Here is an 18013-nt window from a genome sequence, read left to right on the forward strand (position 1 = left end):
GGGACAGAATCCGGCGCCCCGACCGGGACTAGAACCCGGTGTGCCAGTGACACAAGGCGGAGGATTAGCCTAGTGTGCTGCGGCACTGGCCCTCTATGACTTTCAAATAAATAAATAAACCTTTTAAAAGAATGTTTCCTCATTGGAAGATACATTGCTTTAAAAATTACATCATCAGCGGGGCCAGCGCTGTGGCTCAGTAGGTTAATTTTCCACCTATGGCTCCAGCATCTTATATGGACGCTGGTTCTGTTCCTGGCTGCTCCTCTTCCAGTCCAGCTCTCTGCTATGGCCTGGGAAAGCAGTTGGCCTAAGTGCTTGGGCCCCTGCACCCGCATGGGAGAACCTGAGGAAACTCCTGACTCCTGGCTTCGGATCAGCCCAGCTCCAGACATTGCAACCATTTGGAGGGGTGAACCAGTGATGGAAGACCTCTCTTTTTGTCTATTCCTCTTACTGTCTGTACCTCTACCTATCAAATGAATAAATAAAATCTTCAAAAAATAAAAAAATAAAAATTATTTCATCAGAAATTTATTTATTTGTGAATATAACATAAAATAAGGAAAATTAATATTTTCAAATAAGTGTAAACCCTATTATTTTGGAGACTAATATCTTTCTGTATTTTTTATTTTTTTTTATTTTTATTTTTTTTTTAACTTTTATTTAATGAATATAAATTTCCAAAGTACGACTTATGGATTACAATGGATTCCCCCCCATACCGTCCTTCCCACCCACAACCCTCCCCTTTCCCACTCCCTCTCCCCTTCCATTCACATCAAGATTCATTTTCGATTATCTTAATATACAGAAGATCAGCTTAGTATACATTAAGTATGGATTTCAACAGTTTGCTCCCACACAGAAACATAAAGTGAAAAATAATAGATGATTTTTTTTAAATGATGATGAAATCAGAGCAGACCTATTGTCATGTTTAATCCCAGTGAGAGTCAAGTTGGGAATTGATAATTTCTTTTTTTTTTTTTTTTTTTTTTTTTTTTTTTTTTTTTTACAGAGGATCAGTTTAGTATGCATTAAGTAAGGATTTCAACAGTTTGCACCCCCATAGAAACACAAAGTGAAATATATTGTTTGAGTACTTGTTATAGCATTAAATCTCAATGTACAGCACATTAAGGATAGAGATCCTACATGAGGAGTAAGTGTACAGTGACTCCTGTTGTTGACTTTACCAATTGACACTCCTGTCTATGGCATCAGTAATCTCCCTATGCTCCAGTCATGAGTTTCCAAGGCTATGGAAGCCCTCTGAGTCCTCCGACTCTTATCTTGTTTAGACAAGGTCATAGTCAAAGTGGAGATTCTCTCCTCCCTTCAGAGAAAGGTACCTCCTTCTTTGATGACGTGTTCTTTCCACTGGGATCTCACTCGCAGAGATCTTTTGCCAGAGTGTCTTGGCTTTCCATGCCTGAAATACTCTCATGAGCTTTTCAGCCAGCTCCGAATGCCTTTAGGGCTGATTCTGAGGCCAGAGTGCTATTTAGGACATCTGCCATTCTATGAGTCTGCTGAGTATCTCACTTCCCATGTTGGATCACTCTCCCCTTTATTTACTCCATCGGTTAGCGTTAGCAGGTATTAGACTTGTCTATGTGCTCCCTTTGACTCTTAGTCCCTCCACCATGACCAACTGTGAACTGAAATTGATCACCTGGAACAGTGAGATGGCATTGGTACATGCCACCTCGATGGGATTGAATTGGAATCCCTGGTATGCTTCCAACTCCACCACTTGGGGCAAGTCAGCCTGAGCATCTCCCAAATTATACATCTCTTCCCTCTCCCATTCCCACTCCCATGTTCAACAAGGATCACATTTCAGTTAATTTTCAACACTTAAGAATAACTGTGCATCAATTACAGAACTAAACCAGTCATATTAAGTAGAACAGATAAAAAAAACTACTAAGAGGGATAATGTATTAAGTTGTTCATTAACAGTCAGGGCTATGCTGATCAAGCCACCGTTTCCCATAGTGTCCACCTCACTCCAACAGGTTTCCCTCTTGGTGTTCAGTCAGTCGTCACCGATCAGGGAGAACATATGGTATTTGTCCCTTTGGGACTGGCTTATTTCACTCAGCATGATGTGTTCCAGATTCCTCCATTTTGTTGCAAATGACTGGATTTCGTTGTTTCTTACTGCGGTATAGTATTCTAAAGAGTACATATCCCATAATTTCTTTATCCAGTCTACCGTTGATGGGCATTTAGGTTGGTTCCAGGTCTTAGCTATTGTGAATTGAGCTGCAATAAACATTAGGCTGCAGACCGCTTTTTTGTTTGCCAATTTAAATTCCTTTGGGTAAATTCCAAGGAGTGGGATGGCTGGGTCGAACGGTAGGGTTATCTTCAGGTTTCTGAGGAATCTCCAGACTGACTTCCATAGTGGCTTGACCAGTTTGCATTCCCACCAACAGTGGGTTAGTGTCCCTTTTTCCCCACATCCTCGCCAGCATCTGTTGTTGGTAGATTTCTGCATGTGAGCCATTCTAACCAGGGTGAGGTGAAACCTCATTGTGGTTTTGATTTGCATTTCCCTGATTGCTAATGACCTTGAACATTTTTTCATGTGCCTGTTGGCCATTTTGATTTCCTCTTTTGAAAAATGTCTATTGAGGTCCTTGGCCCATCTCTTAAGTGGGTTGTTGGTTTTGTTTTTGTGGAGTTTCTTGATCTCTTTGTAGATTCTGGTTATCAACCCTTTATCTGTTGCATAGTTTGCAAATATTTTTTCCCATTCTGTCGGTTGTCTCTTCACTCTCCTGACTGTTTCTTTTGCAGTACAGAAACTTCTCAATTTGATGCAATCCCAATAGTTGATTTTGGCTTTGACTGCCTGTGCCTCCCGGGTCTTTTCCAGAAATTCTTTGCCTGTGCCAATATCTTGAAGGGTTTCTCCAATGTTCTCTAGTAACTTGATGGTGTCAGGTCATAGATTTAGGTCTTTAATCCATGTGGAGTGGATTTTTGTGTAAGGTGTAAGGTAGGGGTCTTGCTTCATGATTCTGCACGTGGAAATCCAATTTTCCCAGCACCATTTATTGAATAGACTGTCCTTGCTCCAGGAATTGGTTTTAGATCCTTGATCAAATATAAGTCGGCTGTAGATGTTTGGGTTGATTTCTGGTGTTTCAATTCTGTTCCATTGGTCTATCCATCTGTTTCTGTACCAGTACCATGCTGTTTTGATTACAACTGCCCTGTAGTATGTCCTGAAATCTGGTATTGTGATGCCTCCGGCTTTGTTTGTGTTGTACAAGATTGCTTTAGCTATTCGAGGTCTCTTGTGCCTCCATATAAATTTCAGCACCATTTTTTCCAGATCTGAGAAGAAGGTCTTCGGTATCTTGATTGGTATTGCATTGAATCTATAAATTGCTTTTGGGAGAATGGACATTTTGATGATATTGATTCTTCCAATCCATGAGCATGGAAGATTTTTCCATTTCTTGGTATCCTCTTCTATTTCTTTCTTTAAGGTTTTGTAATTTTCATCGTAGAGATCTTTAACGTCTTTGTATTTTTTATTTATGTGTAGAGGTTACAATTCTGTTTTTCTGGAAAAGTTATTCACAAGTCATCTAGAGTCTTGTAGAATATGCAACTTATCTTTTTTTTTTCTTTTTAAAGATATAGTTATTTATTTGAAAGGCAGAGTTACAGAGAAGCAGAGGCAGAGAGAGAGGTCTTCAATCCTCTGGTTCACTCCCCAGATGGCCACAATGGCTGGAGCTGCGCCAATCCGAAGCCAGAAGCTAGGAGCTTCTTCTGGGTCTTCCACACGGATGCAGGGGCCTAAGGACTTGGGCTATCTTCCGCTGCTTTTTCAGGCCACAGCAGAGAGCTAGATTGGAAGTGGAGCAATGAGGAACTCGAACCAGTGCCCATATGGGATGTGGGCACTGCAGGTTGCGGCTTCACTGCCTATGCCACAGTGCTGGCCCCACAACTTATCTTTAATTCTAATCTACATATTTTGGAGGCAAGGCTGTGTAAATATTGTGTTCAATTTATGAATCATTCTTAATTGACCTGCAGTGATTCTCAAGAAACCTAAAATAGAAATCAGTAGTATCAGTTGCTTTCTGAATCAACAGCATGGTCAGAGAGCACTTAAATTTGTCATATATAAGTTGTGTGAAGGGCTCTGATTTTATCTTTTAAAAAATACATAAATGTAAATTGTTACTTATAAGGAAAGGTGTCTGATAATAGATGTTTTTAGTTTTTTCTTTTCAATTTCTTTGTTTTCTCTGTATACATTATCCATCCAACTTTTCAATTTTCTCCTAAAACTACAGAGAAAAGAGGCATTTTTAATATGTTCTTCATGAATTATAATTCTTGGCATGTTTTTCCTGTGGATATCTAATAGCACTTTATTCCTGGTGTTCAAATGTCATTCTGAGATCTTGCTTTATCAATTTCCTGGGGGATTCCCTTTAAGCTCTCCCATGTTGGATCTCCTGTTACTTGGATCTATGGTTTTCCTCTGTGTTAGTTTATTACTTTGGAGAAACATATTCTTCATTAGTTTCCTGAGAAAGAGTATGTGGGTGGTATGTGAAATATTCCTTCATTCTGTTTTTCAGTTGACTGAAAGTTTTGACTGTGAATAGAAAAAATGTTAAGGTATTATTTTCCCACCAGATTTGTAAGCTTTTCTCCATTTGCCTTTGAGATTCCAGTGATGTTAAGGAGCTTGAGTTCTTTCTGACTCTTCATCCTTACCGCGTGCTAGTATTCTGAAATTTCACCATGATTTGCCTTGAAGTGATTCAATTATAATCCCTATTGCAGGGCATTCATTGTAGCCTTTTATTCTGAAAGCTCAGTTCCTTCCATTCAGGAAATTTGATATTTTTGAATATTTCTTTGTCTCTATTTTAACTCCTATTTTTTTTTTCCTGAAACTCCTGTTATATTCACATGCCAGATCTGGATTGGCCATCTTTTTCTCTAACCCTTTCCATTTCTTTGCATTGTTCCTCCTTCTGGAGCATTCTATTCTCATGCTGCATTGGTTCTTGGTGTTCCTCATTGATTGTTTAGGATTAGTTTCTAAGGTTTATTCAAAGTCTGTTTGTCCACCTGTTTTCCACCATCCAGTTATTTTTTCTGTTTTCTCTATATCCATTTTCTTTTCTCATTTTTCATCTTGCCCTTTAGTTATTCTTTTTTTGAAAAGTAAATGCAAGCATTAAATCTCACATTTTTTTCCTAAAAGGCATCATTCACGTCTTAAATGTTTATAGATACTGGAGGTCTTTTGTCTCAATCAGGTAAGAAATGTTGGCTGGCTAATCAAGAAAGTTAGCTAAAGTAGGAAATCATAAATAGTGTATACTTTTAACACACTATTTTAAGTAAAGTCATAATTATATGTTTATTAGCCAATTCATTGATTTTGGGATAATCTTTTTTGAGCACAGACCTGTTAATTTGCATATCATATATATTGTGTTTCTTCCACAAACCATGAATATATTGCATCATGCGAGCATATTACAAGGTTTCCAAAATTTTTGAGAGTCAAGGTCTTAAAGATAATTTGAATAACATCTGAGATGTGGACATTATGGTGTAGTGGGTTGCTACAGCTTGGGATGCCTCCATCCCATATAAAAGCACCAGTTTGAGGCCTGGCTACTCTACTTCCAGTCCAGCAACCTGAGTTCATGCCTGGGAAGGTATCAGAAGATGGCCTATGTACTTGAGCCCCTGCTCACCCATGTGAGAGACTCGGATGGAGGTTCTGGCTGCTTGATAGAGCCTAGCCCAACTCCAGCTGTTGTCATTTGGGGAGTGAGTCAGCAGATGGAAGATGGTTCTCTTTCTCTCTCTTCTCTCTCTCTCTCTCTCTCCCCTCCTCTTTCTGAGAGGTAGGTTAAAAAATAAGATCATCTAAAAGAAAATTGTAAATTTTGATAAATTTTTTAAACTTTTACAGTTGTTACACAAACCAAGTTAAAAAAGAATTTTTACTAGACATGTACCATATTCAAGCTTTTCTAGAACATTCAACGTAATTTTGAAGAAAACTGTGTTCATATTTTTTCATAATATTTAATTAAACTACACATTTGTAATAAACAGTGTAACTAGGATAAACAGTTTTGAAAATAAATGCAATTGCTGCTCAGTAAGTATACATCTGAACTGTTGGTAACAGAAGTTGGAGTTGTAGTTAAAATAGCTAATTTTGGGCTGATGTTGTGGCGTGGTGGGCAAAACTGCTGCCTGCTATGCGGGCATCTCATGTGGGCACCGTTTTATGTCCTGGCTGCTCCAATTCCAATCCAGCTTCCTGCTAATGGCCCGGGAAAAGCAATGGATGACAGCCCAAGTGTTTGGACCCTGCAACCCACTTAGGATACATGGTCGAAATTCCTGGCTCCTGGCTTTGGCTTGACTCAATCCCAGCCATTATTTGCCATGTGGGGAGTGAACCAGCAGGTGGGCGATCTCTTTCTGTTTTTCCATTTCTCTGTAATTCTGACTTTCAAATAATTAATAAATTAAAAAAATAGCTGATCTTCAGCTTAGAGAGAAGAAAGAATTCACTCATAATGAGGAGAGGCAATGAAGACAATTTGATGTAACAATTTTAGTGTGTTACAGATGGTGATGTACAGGTCTGTGTAAAGATAATCAGTGAAGAAATTGTCACTGTAAATGAGAGTCTCTTAAAGTCTCTGATTTGTGATGTGCAGCTTGTATAGACAACATTATTTGTGTGTGATAAGAAAACTTATAAGTAAGGAATAAATAAGTTCTAGCAATTTATTAAGATCTAATTGTTCATCTGATTTACCTGTCAGAAATGTAAAAACTTCGTGTTTCACAACATTCTTATTATCTTCAAAACTAGAGTTAGGATTAATTTCACTTGGAAGGTTAGAGAAATGGATTTAAGTAATAGCATTTAATAAACTGTGTTGATTACCTGGGAACTTCAGCCAGTTTTGGACTTTGTTTTGTTTTTTAGTTCACCTTGGGTATATAAAGTAAATAGATGGATTATTAATGTTTAAGAAGAAAATAAACATTGATTTGGATGAAATTAACAAAAATATATAACTAGGTCAATAGGTACATTGAATTAGTTTTCTTCCTTTTCTTGACCTTCTCCTCCTCCTCCTTTTCTCCTCCTCCTCCTCTTCCTCCTCCTCCTCCTTTTTCTTCTTCCTCTTCTTCTTCTTTTTAATTATTTATTTGAAAGGCAGAGTTTACAGAGACAGAGAAGAGGTGAAACACCAAGAGATATCTTCCATCTGCTGGATCACTCCCCAACTGGCTGGAGCTGGGCTGATCTGAAACTAGCAGCCAGGAGCTTCTTTCAGTTCTCCCACATGGGTGGCAAGGGCCTAAGGACTTGGGCCATCTTCCTGTGCTTTCCCAGGCCATTAGCAGGGAGCTGGATTGGAAGTGGAGCAGCTGGGATTGAACAAGTGCCGGTATAGGATGCTGACATTGTAGGAGGCAGCTTTACTCACTAGGCCACAATGCCAATACTGTTTTCTAAGTTTTAAGAAAGAAATGGATACTTTGACTTCTTTCTCTAATTTGTATCCCTTTGATTTCTTTTTCTTGCCTAATGACTCTTGTGAAAACTTCCAGAATGATATTGAATAGCAGTGGTTAAAGTGGGCATCCTTTTCTAGTTCTGGACCTTAGTGGAAATACTTCCAACTTTTCCCCATTCAATATGATGCTGGCTGTGGGTTTGTAATATATTGCCTTGATTGTGTTGAGGAATGTTCCTCTTTCTATACCCTATAGAAAGGTTTTTTTTTTTTTTATCATGAAAGGATGATATATTTCATTAAATGTATTCTCTTTATCTAATGAATTAATCACATGGTACAGAAGTATGAAACAAGACTGCTACCTTACATCTCATACAAAATTCAACTCACAATGGATCAAGGATCTAAATATACACACTGATACCATCAAATCACTAGAGAAAGACTTCAGGGAAACTGCAAGATGTTGGCATAGGCAAAGACTTCTTGGAAAACACTCCAAAAGCACAGGCAATAAAAAAATGGACGAATAGAATTACATCAAGCTAAGAAGCTTTTGCACTGCAAGGGAAACACTCAAAAAAAAGTGAAGAGGCAGCTGACGGAATGAGAGGAAATATATGCAAACTATGCAATTGATAAGGGATTAATATCCAGGATCTATAAAGAACTCAAGAAACCCACCTACAAGGGCACAATCTAGTTAAGAAACAGGCAGAGGACATGAACAGGCATTTTTCAAAGGATAAAATACATATGGCCACACATGGGAGACCCAGAAGAAGCTGCTGGCTCCTGGCTTCAAATTGGCCCAGCTCTGGCCATTGCAACTGTCTAGGGAGTGAACTAGTGGATGGAAGACCTTTCTCTCTGTTTCTTCCTCTCTGTGTCTGTAACTCTACTTCTCAAACAAGTAATAAATCTTTTAAAAAAAGAAAAAAAAGTGAGGTTTCACTTCACTATGATTAGAGTGACTATCATCTATAAATCAAAAAAATAATAAATGCTGGTGAGGATGTGAGGAAAAAGATACTCTAATACACTGTTGGTGGAATGTAAAGTAACAGAACCATTATGGAAGACAGTATGAGATTCTTCATAAATCTGAAAATAGATCTACCATATGACACAGTCATCCCACTCCTGGCAATTCAACCAAATGAAATGAAATCAGCATATGAAAGAGTTGTATCCCCATGTTTATTGCAGCTCAGTGGAATCATCTCAAATGTCCTTCAGTTAATGGCTGGAAAAAGAAATTGTAATTATATATATATAATCATTATTATATAAAATCATTATATATATAGTCATTACATATAATGGAATACTACTCAGCCATAAAAGTAAATCCTGTCTTTTGCAACAAAATAGATACAACTGGAACCAATTATACTTAGTGAACTAAGCCAATCCCAAATAGACAAATACCATATATTTTCTCTGATATGTGGTAATTAATATTGAGTGTATATATATATATATATATAGGAATGAAACAGACATCTTGTTATTTAATTGTTGTATATAGCCCTTGTGTATGCTCCTGTGAAACTGTGATCTTTCTACTTTTTACTTGTTTATGGTTAGTGCATTAAGCCTGTTATTATAGAATAGACTGAAATTATGAATTCTGTTTTTGAAACAATAAAAAAACCAGAAAGGATAGAAGGAGGGAGATTGAGGAAGGAAGAGAAAGAAGGAGGAATTGTGGTTATCTTAGAACTGTAGCTATGAAACATGAAATATATTATCTTTATATTAATAAAAATTAAAAATTGAAATTCTAAAAAAAGAATAAATGGAAAGCTAACTTTGTAATTAAGAATAGAGAATGAAATTTATCAGCAATAGACAACACTTATAAATAGTATGTTTGAATTCTATATGTATCATAATTTTATTAGGAAGACACTCATGGAGAACTGAAAAGATACTGAAAATCATAACATAGAAAGGAAAGACAAAGAGACTAGTAGAAAGACAAAAAACAAATTAACAAGTAGAATTAATTAAGCGAGCATAGTGACTATGCAGATGCAGAAAAAGTGCTTTCAGGGATCAGACTTCATGTTAGGTCGCTTAAAATGCTATGTGAGTATTTCTTTAAAGTATTATACTTTTTTTACACAAAACTAGGCTTAGTAAGTATTAATATGTTGACATGAAATCAAGGGCCCAGGAAGGGATATTAGAAGAAACTCATGGATAAAGACTGAGAAGGTGAGATTATCAAAATAAGGTAAGTATATGGAGATGAAATGAATTAAGTAGAATGTCAGAAGATAATAAAATTCCCAACAGAAAATTTGGGCAGATAGTGCTGTAAAGAAAGGATTTTGCTCTTAACATGTTCTAATATGTAAGCATAACTCAGACAGTTCTTTTCTATCATTTATGTTGGCATTCAAAATTTTTCACAAAACGTTTTTTCCTGTTGCACATTTAATACCCATTTTGTATAGAGAAGAGCATATGTTAGATAGAGTTGTTAGAATAGAAGCAAATATGGTCACAGAAGAGGAGTAACAAAACCCAAGTGAGGTGTTGGTACATTGTGGGAATTGAATCACAGCCAACAACCTGGAGAAAAGCAAGAATTGCAAGTCAAACACTAGGAAGATACAATTTGTTGTCTTGGGGAAGTCTGGGAGTACACAATACCCTCATGTAGGATGCAGTTGTAACTGGACAACAGCATCAGAACTAGGTCTAAATCTCTATGAGCAGAAGTTTTAGAATCAGATATAGAAACAGGGCCAATGTGATGGAAATAGGAACAGTTGTCACTATCCTTAGACTTTTGAAATGGACCAAGAGAGTCAGCCCTGACTGATTGGAATGTTAGCCTGTGCTTATTCAGGCCCAGGAGACCTAGACAGAATTGATTAACAGTGGAGACTGTACATACACACATGAAAAATCCTTAGAGAAGGTTTGGTTTGATTAAGAAGAAATTCTCTATCCTGCCTCTTTCATTCCTGCCAGCCATTCTGGAAGTCTTAGTTGAGGGGTGCTAAAGTATAATTGCAAACTCCCTTTACTAGTGAAGAGAAAAAATTCTCAGTTACCTCTAACTGAGTTAGGATTGTTTCTAGAATCCTATGGTGCAGCTTGTAGATGATTCTATATTCATTGTGGATAGCTGGGATGCACTAAGATTTGTTACAGATAGACATTTGGAAAATTGCAAAAGCCAACCAGAGATGGCTATGGCTATATAGTGAAGAACCAGAATTAACTTGGAGACCAAATTCTAAAGAAATAAAATAAAAATGGGAATTAAAAAAATAAGTGCACTGGGGGACTGGTGCTGTGGCATAGTGGGTAAAGCCACCAGCTGCTGTGCCAACATTCCATATGGGTGCCAGTTCAAGTCCTGGCTACCCCTCTTCTGATCCAGCTCTCTACTATGATCTGGGAAAGCAGTGGTGGATAGCTTAATTGCTTGGGCCCCTGCATGTGTATGAGAGACCTGGAAGAAGCTCCTGGCTCCTGGCTTTGGATTGGCCCAGCTCTGGCCATTGCGACCATTTGGAGAGTGAACCAGCAGATGGAAGATCCCTCTCTCTCTGCCTCTGCCTCTTTGTAACTCTGCCTTTCAAACAAATAAATAAATCTTAAAAAAATAAGTGGTTCAGACAAATATTTGGTGCAGTTGTTAAGTAGCTGCTTATGATGTCTGCATCCAATATCAGAGTACCTGATTCAAGTCCCAGCTCTGCTTCTGATCCAGCTTCCTTCTAATGCCGACTCTGAGAGGCAGCAGATGCTGGCTCAAGTACTTGGGTCCCTACCATCCATGTGGGTGAGGTGGATTAAGTTTCTGGTTCCTGGCTTCAGTCTGGCCCAACTCTGTCACAGTCATATGTGAACCAGAATATGGAAGATCTCTCTCCATCTGTTTCTCTGCCTTTCAAATTAAATGTAAGTAAGTAAGTAAGTAAGTATTTTAAAAAGGAGAGGACATAGACTCCTCTGTCCCACTTCAAAAAATGAGTGGATCTTTGCTACTAGTAAAAATTTGGTTTGCTTAAAGCTGTGTTTTTCCACTTGTGTTTTTGTCTGTAAGCTTTGTTAGCATAGTTGTCTAATAGATGTTGCATCATCTGAGTATAACAATAGATTTAGTTCCAGAATACAATTGTTATATAACAAAAATTTCACTATGTTCGAGTAAAAAGTGAATCAACACAGTTTTGAGCTCTGCATGTCTTTTGTTTGCAGGGAGTCAGGCATAAATGAGCATTTGTCATTGGACTGTTCTAGTGCATTGCTAGCACACTGTGCCTTGGGCATGACACATCAGAATCTGATGTTTATTTTTTTCTTACCTGCCAGCCCCTGCTGGAAAGAGTCTCCATGGAATTCATCATCTGCCATCTTTGTGGGAGGAATATATATAAATACGTGTTGAATGCATTTGTTACTGATAATGTGGATTCCAAAGCTGACTTAAATAAAAAAGTGTTGAGATGAATGATGAAGGGGATCTTCTGCAGGAGGTATGGAGTTAATAATTAAAATGTTATTTGCTAAAATACTGACAGCAAAGTTTTTTATTGTTCTACATCAACTATTTGAGTTTCAGTAGGGCTAAGGGCAGCAAGATTATAGTTGTTATATGTTTGTTTTGGAAGAGTTTATGAAGATTCTTCTCTGCTACATAGTGAGTTTATAAATCTAATAAAAACTGAGCAATTCAGAATCTTATCTAGGAAAGCTCACTTAGTTTGAATAATGTTTTAAAATAACTTCATTATGTACTAGTATGCTATAAAATATTTATTCCTATTTTGCTTGTTATTGAGAGAACAGTCTTTGTTTATCTTGAAGTTTTTTTTCCCATTCTAATAAAAATGCTTGGAGATTAAATTACTAAAGATGAAAACCTGTTTTTAAATTATATTGATACATAGTATTTTAAATGGTGTTAGTCAATCATGGGAAATGGAGTATACTAAAATAACTCTTTGTCAATATGTAGAATTTCCCATCAGTTCTTAATGTGTATGTGCCCAACTTCTAGTCTAGTGTTTTTAACAGACCATTTTGAAAGATTGCAGTGTAGACGCAAGCTGTGGTCAAGTCTGGCAGATGTGGGTTTTCTTTAGATGAAGTTAAAATTTAATATAATAAACAAACCCACTAAGTGAAGGGAGCAGTGATTGGCCAAGGTACTGTGCATGAAAGAGTGGCATATAGATCTGGTCCCCTCTCCTTCTTCATCTGTTGGAGAAGATAGCTAACATCTAAGGAATAAAGGCACCACTGCTTCGTTTAATGATTGAAAACAATGTGCTTTCGGACAGAGAAAAGAACAAATGTACTTTCCAGGCTTACTGAGGAGGAAGTGTGTGTTATCCTAGTGTATGTCACTGTCATAAACATCAAATGATGAAAGAAAACAAATTTACTTGAAAGTTATTTTGTAGCTGCAGAAGATAAATTTGAGAAAAAAAGCAGAGGTGTGCAGTATGTACATCATTAACATTTTGAGAGTGATTTCTAACTATTTTACTTTTTCTTAGACTAGGATTCACTTACTAATACCAAGCCTTTGGCAGAATTGTGCTGTCTTCCCTGGTTCTCATAGCTGCAGGCCAGGATACCAGGTGATACAGCTTCTGTGACAATCCTTAGGAGACATACTGTTCTCAAGACCAGTCTACACCAAATGTGGATTCTTGTCTCTATGGAGAAAAGTAACCAATATGATTTTACAGAAACTCCACAGTGTTCACAGCCAAGAGACATACTCTATTTGGTGGTGAGAAGTGCCTTGATAATTGGAATAGACATTATGTTTAATAGACCTAAGAATGGTGAACCTCGGCTGGTCTAATGGTGAACCGTTAGACCTCATCTCTGCTGAGTATTCTCCTTTGTACTCTCCTGCATAAGGTTACATTCTCAGGAGGGAGAAGGAAAGAAATGGTTGTAGCATTCTCTTCTCAGCTAATTGCTGTGTGGAAAAGGACAATGACTGTGTTCCGTACCAGATGTTCTGGTAATGTGAGCAACAGCAACATAAAGTTAACTGTAAAAACACAGCAGCTGAATAGAGGCTCCATGGATTCAAAAGGGCAGATAGTGCCTGTGAAGAAAATCCCACAGGATAATCAATTCCCAACCCAAACAAAGTCTTTGTCTTTCAGTAAAAAGAACAGTGATTAATCTTAGATTTGATACATCCCTAAAGCAATTTTGGTCTTTAAAATCATGCCATAAAGTCACGCATTTTGCTAAACTCTCAGTGGTGGTGATCACACAAAGTAGACCAAACACACATTCTGCAGAGGAGACCCTAAGGATGTATGAAGTTGTAAAATTGAGGAAAATGGAAACCCAGCATAACAATTAAAATCTATGTGTCAGGAACTTCGTGTGTGGTATTGAGCTGTGTGATATGCCAAATGAGTTGGGTAAGGTCTGTTCTCTGTTCTGTACACCTTTATAACTCAATTCAGAAAACCTTGACATAGGTAGACACCAAAGGGGCTGTGTCTGCGCTTAGAAGTCCGTGTGCCATCTGTTGTGAGACCAGAGATTTGTCCTCATCTGCAGATCTTTTGGGGGCATTAAATGTATCCCTAGGGGGAGGCTCTGACTGCCCTTCCAGAGGTTGCCCCAAAAAGTCTGGAGATTGACTTACATGAGCTTTGCCTACTTTCTCTGCTTTATGTCATTGTGTCTGTGATTCAAAAGAGACTTCCTGATGCTATTTTTATATTTTCAATGTATTTTGTCTGTTAGGATTCAGAGGTTTTGCTTTCAGATTTCAAGATTTATAGCTCCTTTTATATTGATTTCTATTTACTTCAAACCTGTCTGATTCCTGTTTATTAAGTGGCTCTCTGTCTAAGAAATCTGGATGTTAAAAATTAAGTTTTTATTTCATGTGCAATAGTAAGTACACACTCCTGAAATCAGAATGTCTATGCAAGAATACTTTAAAAAGTTTGTGAAAAATTGAAATCAACAGTTTAACTTATCTTGGAGCAATATTTTTTGAAATCCATGCATCGTTTTTTCATAAGATGCTTTTTTAACTTCCATGAAACAGTGTTTTTGGAATTGAAATAAAATTCTTTTTTTAAAAAATATTTATTTTTTTGAAAGGCAGAGTTACAGTGAGAAAGAGAGAAAGAGGTTGAAACACACACACACATACACACACACACAGAGGTCTTCCATCTGCTGGTTCACTCACTAAAAGGCCACAACAACCAGGGTTGGGCCAGGCTGAAGCCAGGAGCCAGGAGTTTCTTCTGGGTCTTTCACATGGGTGCAGTGGTCCAAGCACTTAGGCCATCCTCTGTTGCTTTCCCAGGCCACTAGCAGGGAGCTGGACTGAAAGTGGAGCAGCTGGTAACCTTCCGCCTGCGTCGCTGGCACACCGGGTTCTAGTCCCGGTCGGGGTGCCGGGTTCTGTCCTGGTTGCCCCTCTTCCAGGCCAGCTCTCTGCTGTGGCCCAGGAGTGCAGTGGAGGATGGCCCAGGTCCTTGGGCCCTGCACCCGCATGGGAGACCAGGAGAGGCACCTGGCTCCTGGCTTCGGATCGGTGCGATGCGCCGGCCGCAGCACACCGGCAGCGGCGACCATTGGAAGATGTACCAACGGCAAAAGAAAGACCTTTCTCTCTGTCTCTCTCTCTCTCTCACTGTCCACTCTGCCTGTCAAAAAAAAAAAAAAAAAAAAAAAAAGAAAAAGAAAAAAAAAAAAGAAAGTGGAGCAGCTGGGTATCGAACCAGTGCCCATATAAGATGCTGGAGATGCAGGTGGCAGCATAACCTGTCATGCTACAGTGCAGGCCAGAAATAAAACTCTTAATTTCATTTTCCATGAACTTTTTGAAATACCTCATAGTTTAATATTGGCCCTAATACTGTGTGATTTAGGACAAGTTATTAGACTTTTGTGTGTCCCATTGGGACTTTACTTGTATCAGCTGGAGGAGAATTTGCAGATATTAAATTAGTGCTTAGGAGATAGAGAGCACACATTGAAAAGGAGTCATTTCTCATATATACTTTATTTTACTATCGGTTGATCAGCAGTAGCTTCTCTGAGTTTCCATTTTTACATCTTTAACACATTTTTTGCTTTTTCCTTTACATGATAGAATTTTATTTGCCTATGATAATAATACTAATTGTGTATGATATCCATTTATATAAACACATATCTATTCATCTAATTTAAGGCTTTCCAAAGAAAATGACTGGAATGATATTTAACATTCTAGTTATAAACATTTTATAGGATAGAACACCATTTCCTGTCATATTTAAAATATTCCATTTCATGAGGCTCAGTATTTTTATCTTCAGGATTTCAGCTGATATCTTCACTGAAGGTTCCATAATATTCTTGAATCTTTTTTCACACAGCATTATAGAGCCAATTGCCAATGTATATATGAAATATAAATGTAAATGTTTAAAATTTTTTATTAATAAAAATAGAACAGATTTCATGTATTTCATAGCTATAATTCTAAAAAGAAAACCATACATCTCTCTATCTCCCTCCCTCAATCCACCGCCTTCCTTCTTTCCTCTTTTTATTCTTTAATTTGTACAAAAAACATAATTTCAGTTCATTATATAGTCATCGGTTTAACACACCGCTAACCATAATATTCAACAAGTAAAAAGTAGAATGACTACAATTCTACAGAAGTATAAACAAAAGCTAAAAGGAACAATCAAATCACAAGATGTCTGTTTCTTTCCCATATTTTTTTTTTTGTGGTCTATGATAACTGCTACATATCAGAGAAAATATATGATATTTGTCTTTTTGGGAGTGAGTTATTTCAATAAGCATAATGGTTCCTAGTTGCATCCATTTTGTTGCAAAAGACAAGATTTCATTTTTCTTTATATATGAGTAGTATTCCATAGTGTATAACACCACATTTTCTTTATCCAGTCATCAGTTGATAGGTATCTATGTTGATGCCATTTCTTAGCTATTGTAAATTGAGCTGCAGTAAACATGGGAACACAAATAACTCATATATTGATTTCATTTCCTTTGGGTAAATTCCCAGGAGTGGGATGACTGAGTCATATGGTAGATTTTCAGATTTCTAAGAAATCTCCAAGCTGTCTTCCATGGTGGCTGCACCAGGTTACATTGCTACTAGCAATGTTTTAGTGTACCTTTTCCCCCCTACACTTTGTCAGCATGTATTTATTTGTTTATTTATTTATTTATTTTTGATTTTGGGATGATAGCCATTCTAACTGGAGTGAAGTGAAACCTCATTGTGGTTTTTATTTGCATTTCCCTGATGGCTAGTGATCCTAAGCATTTCTTCATGTGTCTGTTGGCCATTTATATTTCATCCTTTGAAAAATGCCTGTTCAAGTCCTTTGCCCATTTCCTAACTGGATTTTTTTGTTTTGCCATTGTTGAGTTTCTTGATTTTGTTATATATTCTGGTTATTAATTCTTTATCAGCTTCATAATTTGCAAATATTTTCTCTCATTATGTCAGTTGCCTCTTAATTTTGCGGAGTGTTTCCTCTGCAATGCAAGAGGCTTCTTAGCTTGATGTAATCTCATTTGTCTGTTTTGGCTTTATTGCCTGTTCTGGGGGTCTTTTCCAAGAAGTCTTTGTCTATGCTAATGTCTTGGAGAGTTTCCCTGATTCTTTTCCTCTAGAAATTTTATGGCATTAGATTGCAAATTTAAATCTCTGATCCATTGTAAGTTGATTTTTGTATAAGGTGTAAGGTAGGGGTCTTGATTCATACTTCTGCATGAACAGATACAATTTTCATAACACCATTTGTTGAAGAGACCATTCTTTTTCCACTGATTGATTTTAGCTTGTCTATGAAATATTAGTTGGTTGTAGCTGCATGGATTAATTTCTGGAGTTTTTATTCTGCTCTGTTGGTTTACATGTCTACGTTGTGCTAATACCAGGCTGTTTTGATTATAACTACCTTGTAGTATGAGTTGAAAACTGATACTGCAGTACCTCCAGCTTGGATTTTTGCTGTTTAAGACTGCTTTAGCTGTTCAGAGTCTCTTGTGTTTCCATACGAATTTTAGCATTGCTTTTTCTTGGTCTGAGTAGAATGTCCTTGATATTTTTATTGGGATAGCATTGAATCTGTAAAATGTAGTATGGACATTTTGATGATATTACTTCTTCCAATACATGAACATGAAAGATTTTTCCATTTTTTGTGTCTTCTTCTATTTCTTTCTTTAATAGTTTGTAATTTTCATTGTGAAATTTATTCCAAGGTATTTAATTTTTTTGGTAGATATTGCAAATGGGACTTTCTCAGTCATGGCATTGTTTGTGTATAATTTTTGTGTGTTAATTTTATATCCTGCAACTTTTGTGTCTATGAATTGATATATTTCTTCCAGATTTTCCCATTTCTTGGTATATAACTGTTTGTAGTAATTCATGAAGATTCTTT

At 37.2% G+C, this 18013-nt stretch overlaps 1 protein-coding gene across 2 annotated transcripts in view; it reads left to right on the forward strand.

The window, feature by feature from the left end:
- The window catches only part of LGSN (lengsin, lens protein with glutamine synthetase domain), a 136055-nt gene that overhangs the window by 83677 nt on the left and 34365 nt on the right, over nucleotides 1-18013 (forward strand). Inside the window, exon 2 of one of the 2 annotated variants that reach the window (XM_089332329.1) lies at nucleotides 11904-12067. In XM_089332329.1, the coding sequence (XP_089188455.1) occupies nucleotides 12038-12067 (30 nt within the window). In that variant the 5' untranslated portion in view covers nucleotides 11904-12037. Of the gene's footprint in view, nucleotides 1-11903; nucleotides 12068-18013 lie in introns of those variants that run through there. The other variant, NM_001082227.1, reaches the window with a different exon arrangement.

This window comes from Oryctolagus cuniculus, chromosome 5 (assembly GCF_051225735.1).
Source record: "Oryctolagus cuniculus isolate XC-2025 breed Fujian yellow rabbit chromosome 5, ASM5122573v1, whole genome shotgun sequence".
Classification (NCBI taxonomy): Eukaryota; Metazoa; Chordata; class Mammalia; order Lagomorpha; family Leporidae; genus Oryctolagus; species Oryctolagus cuniculus.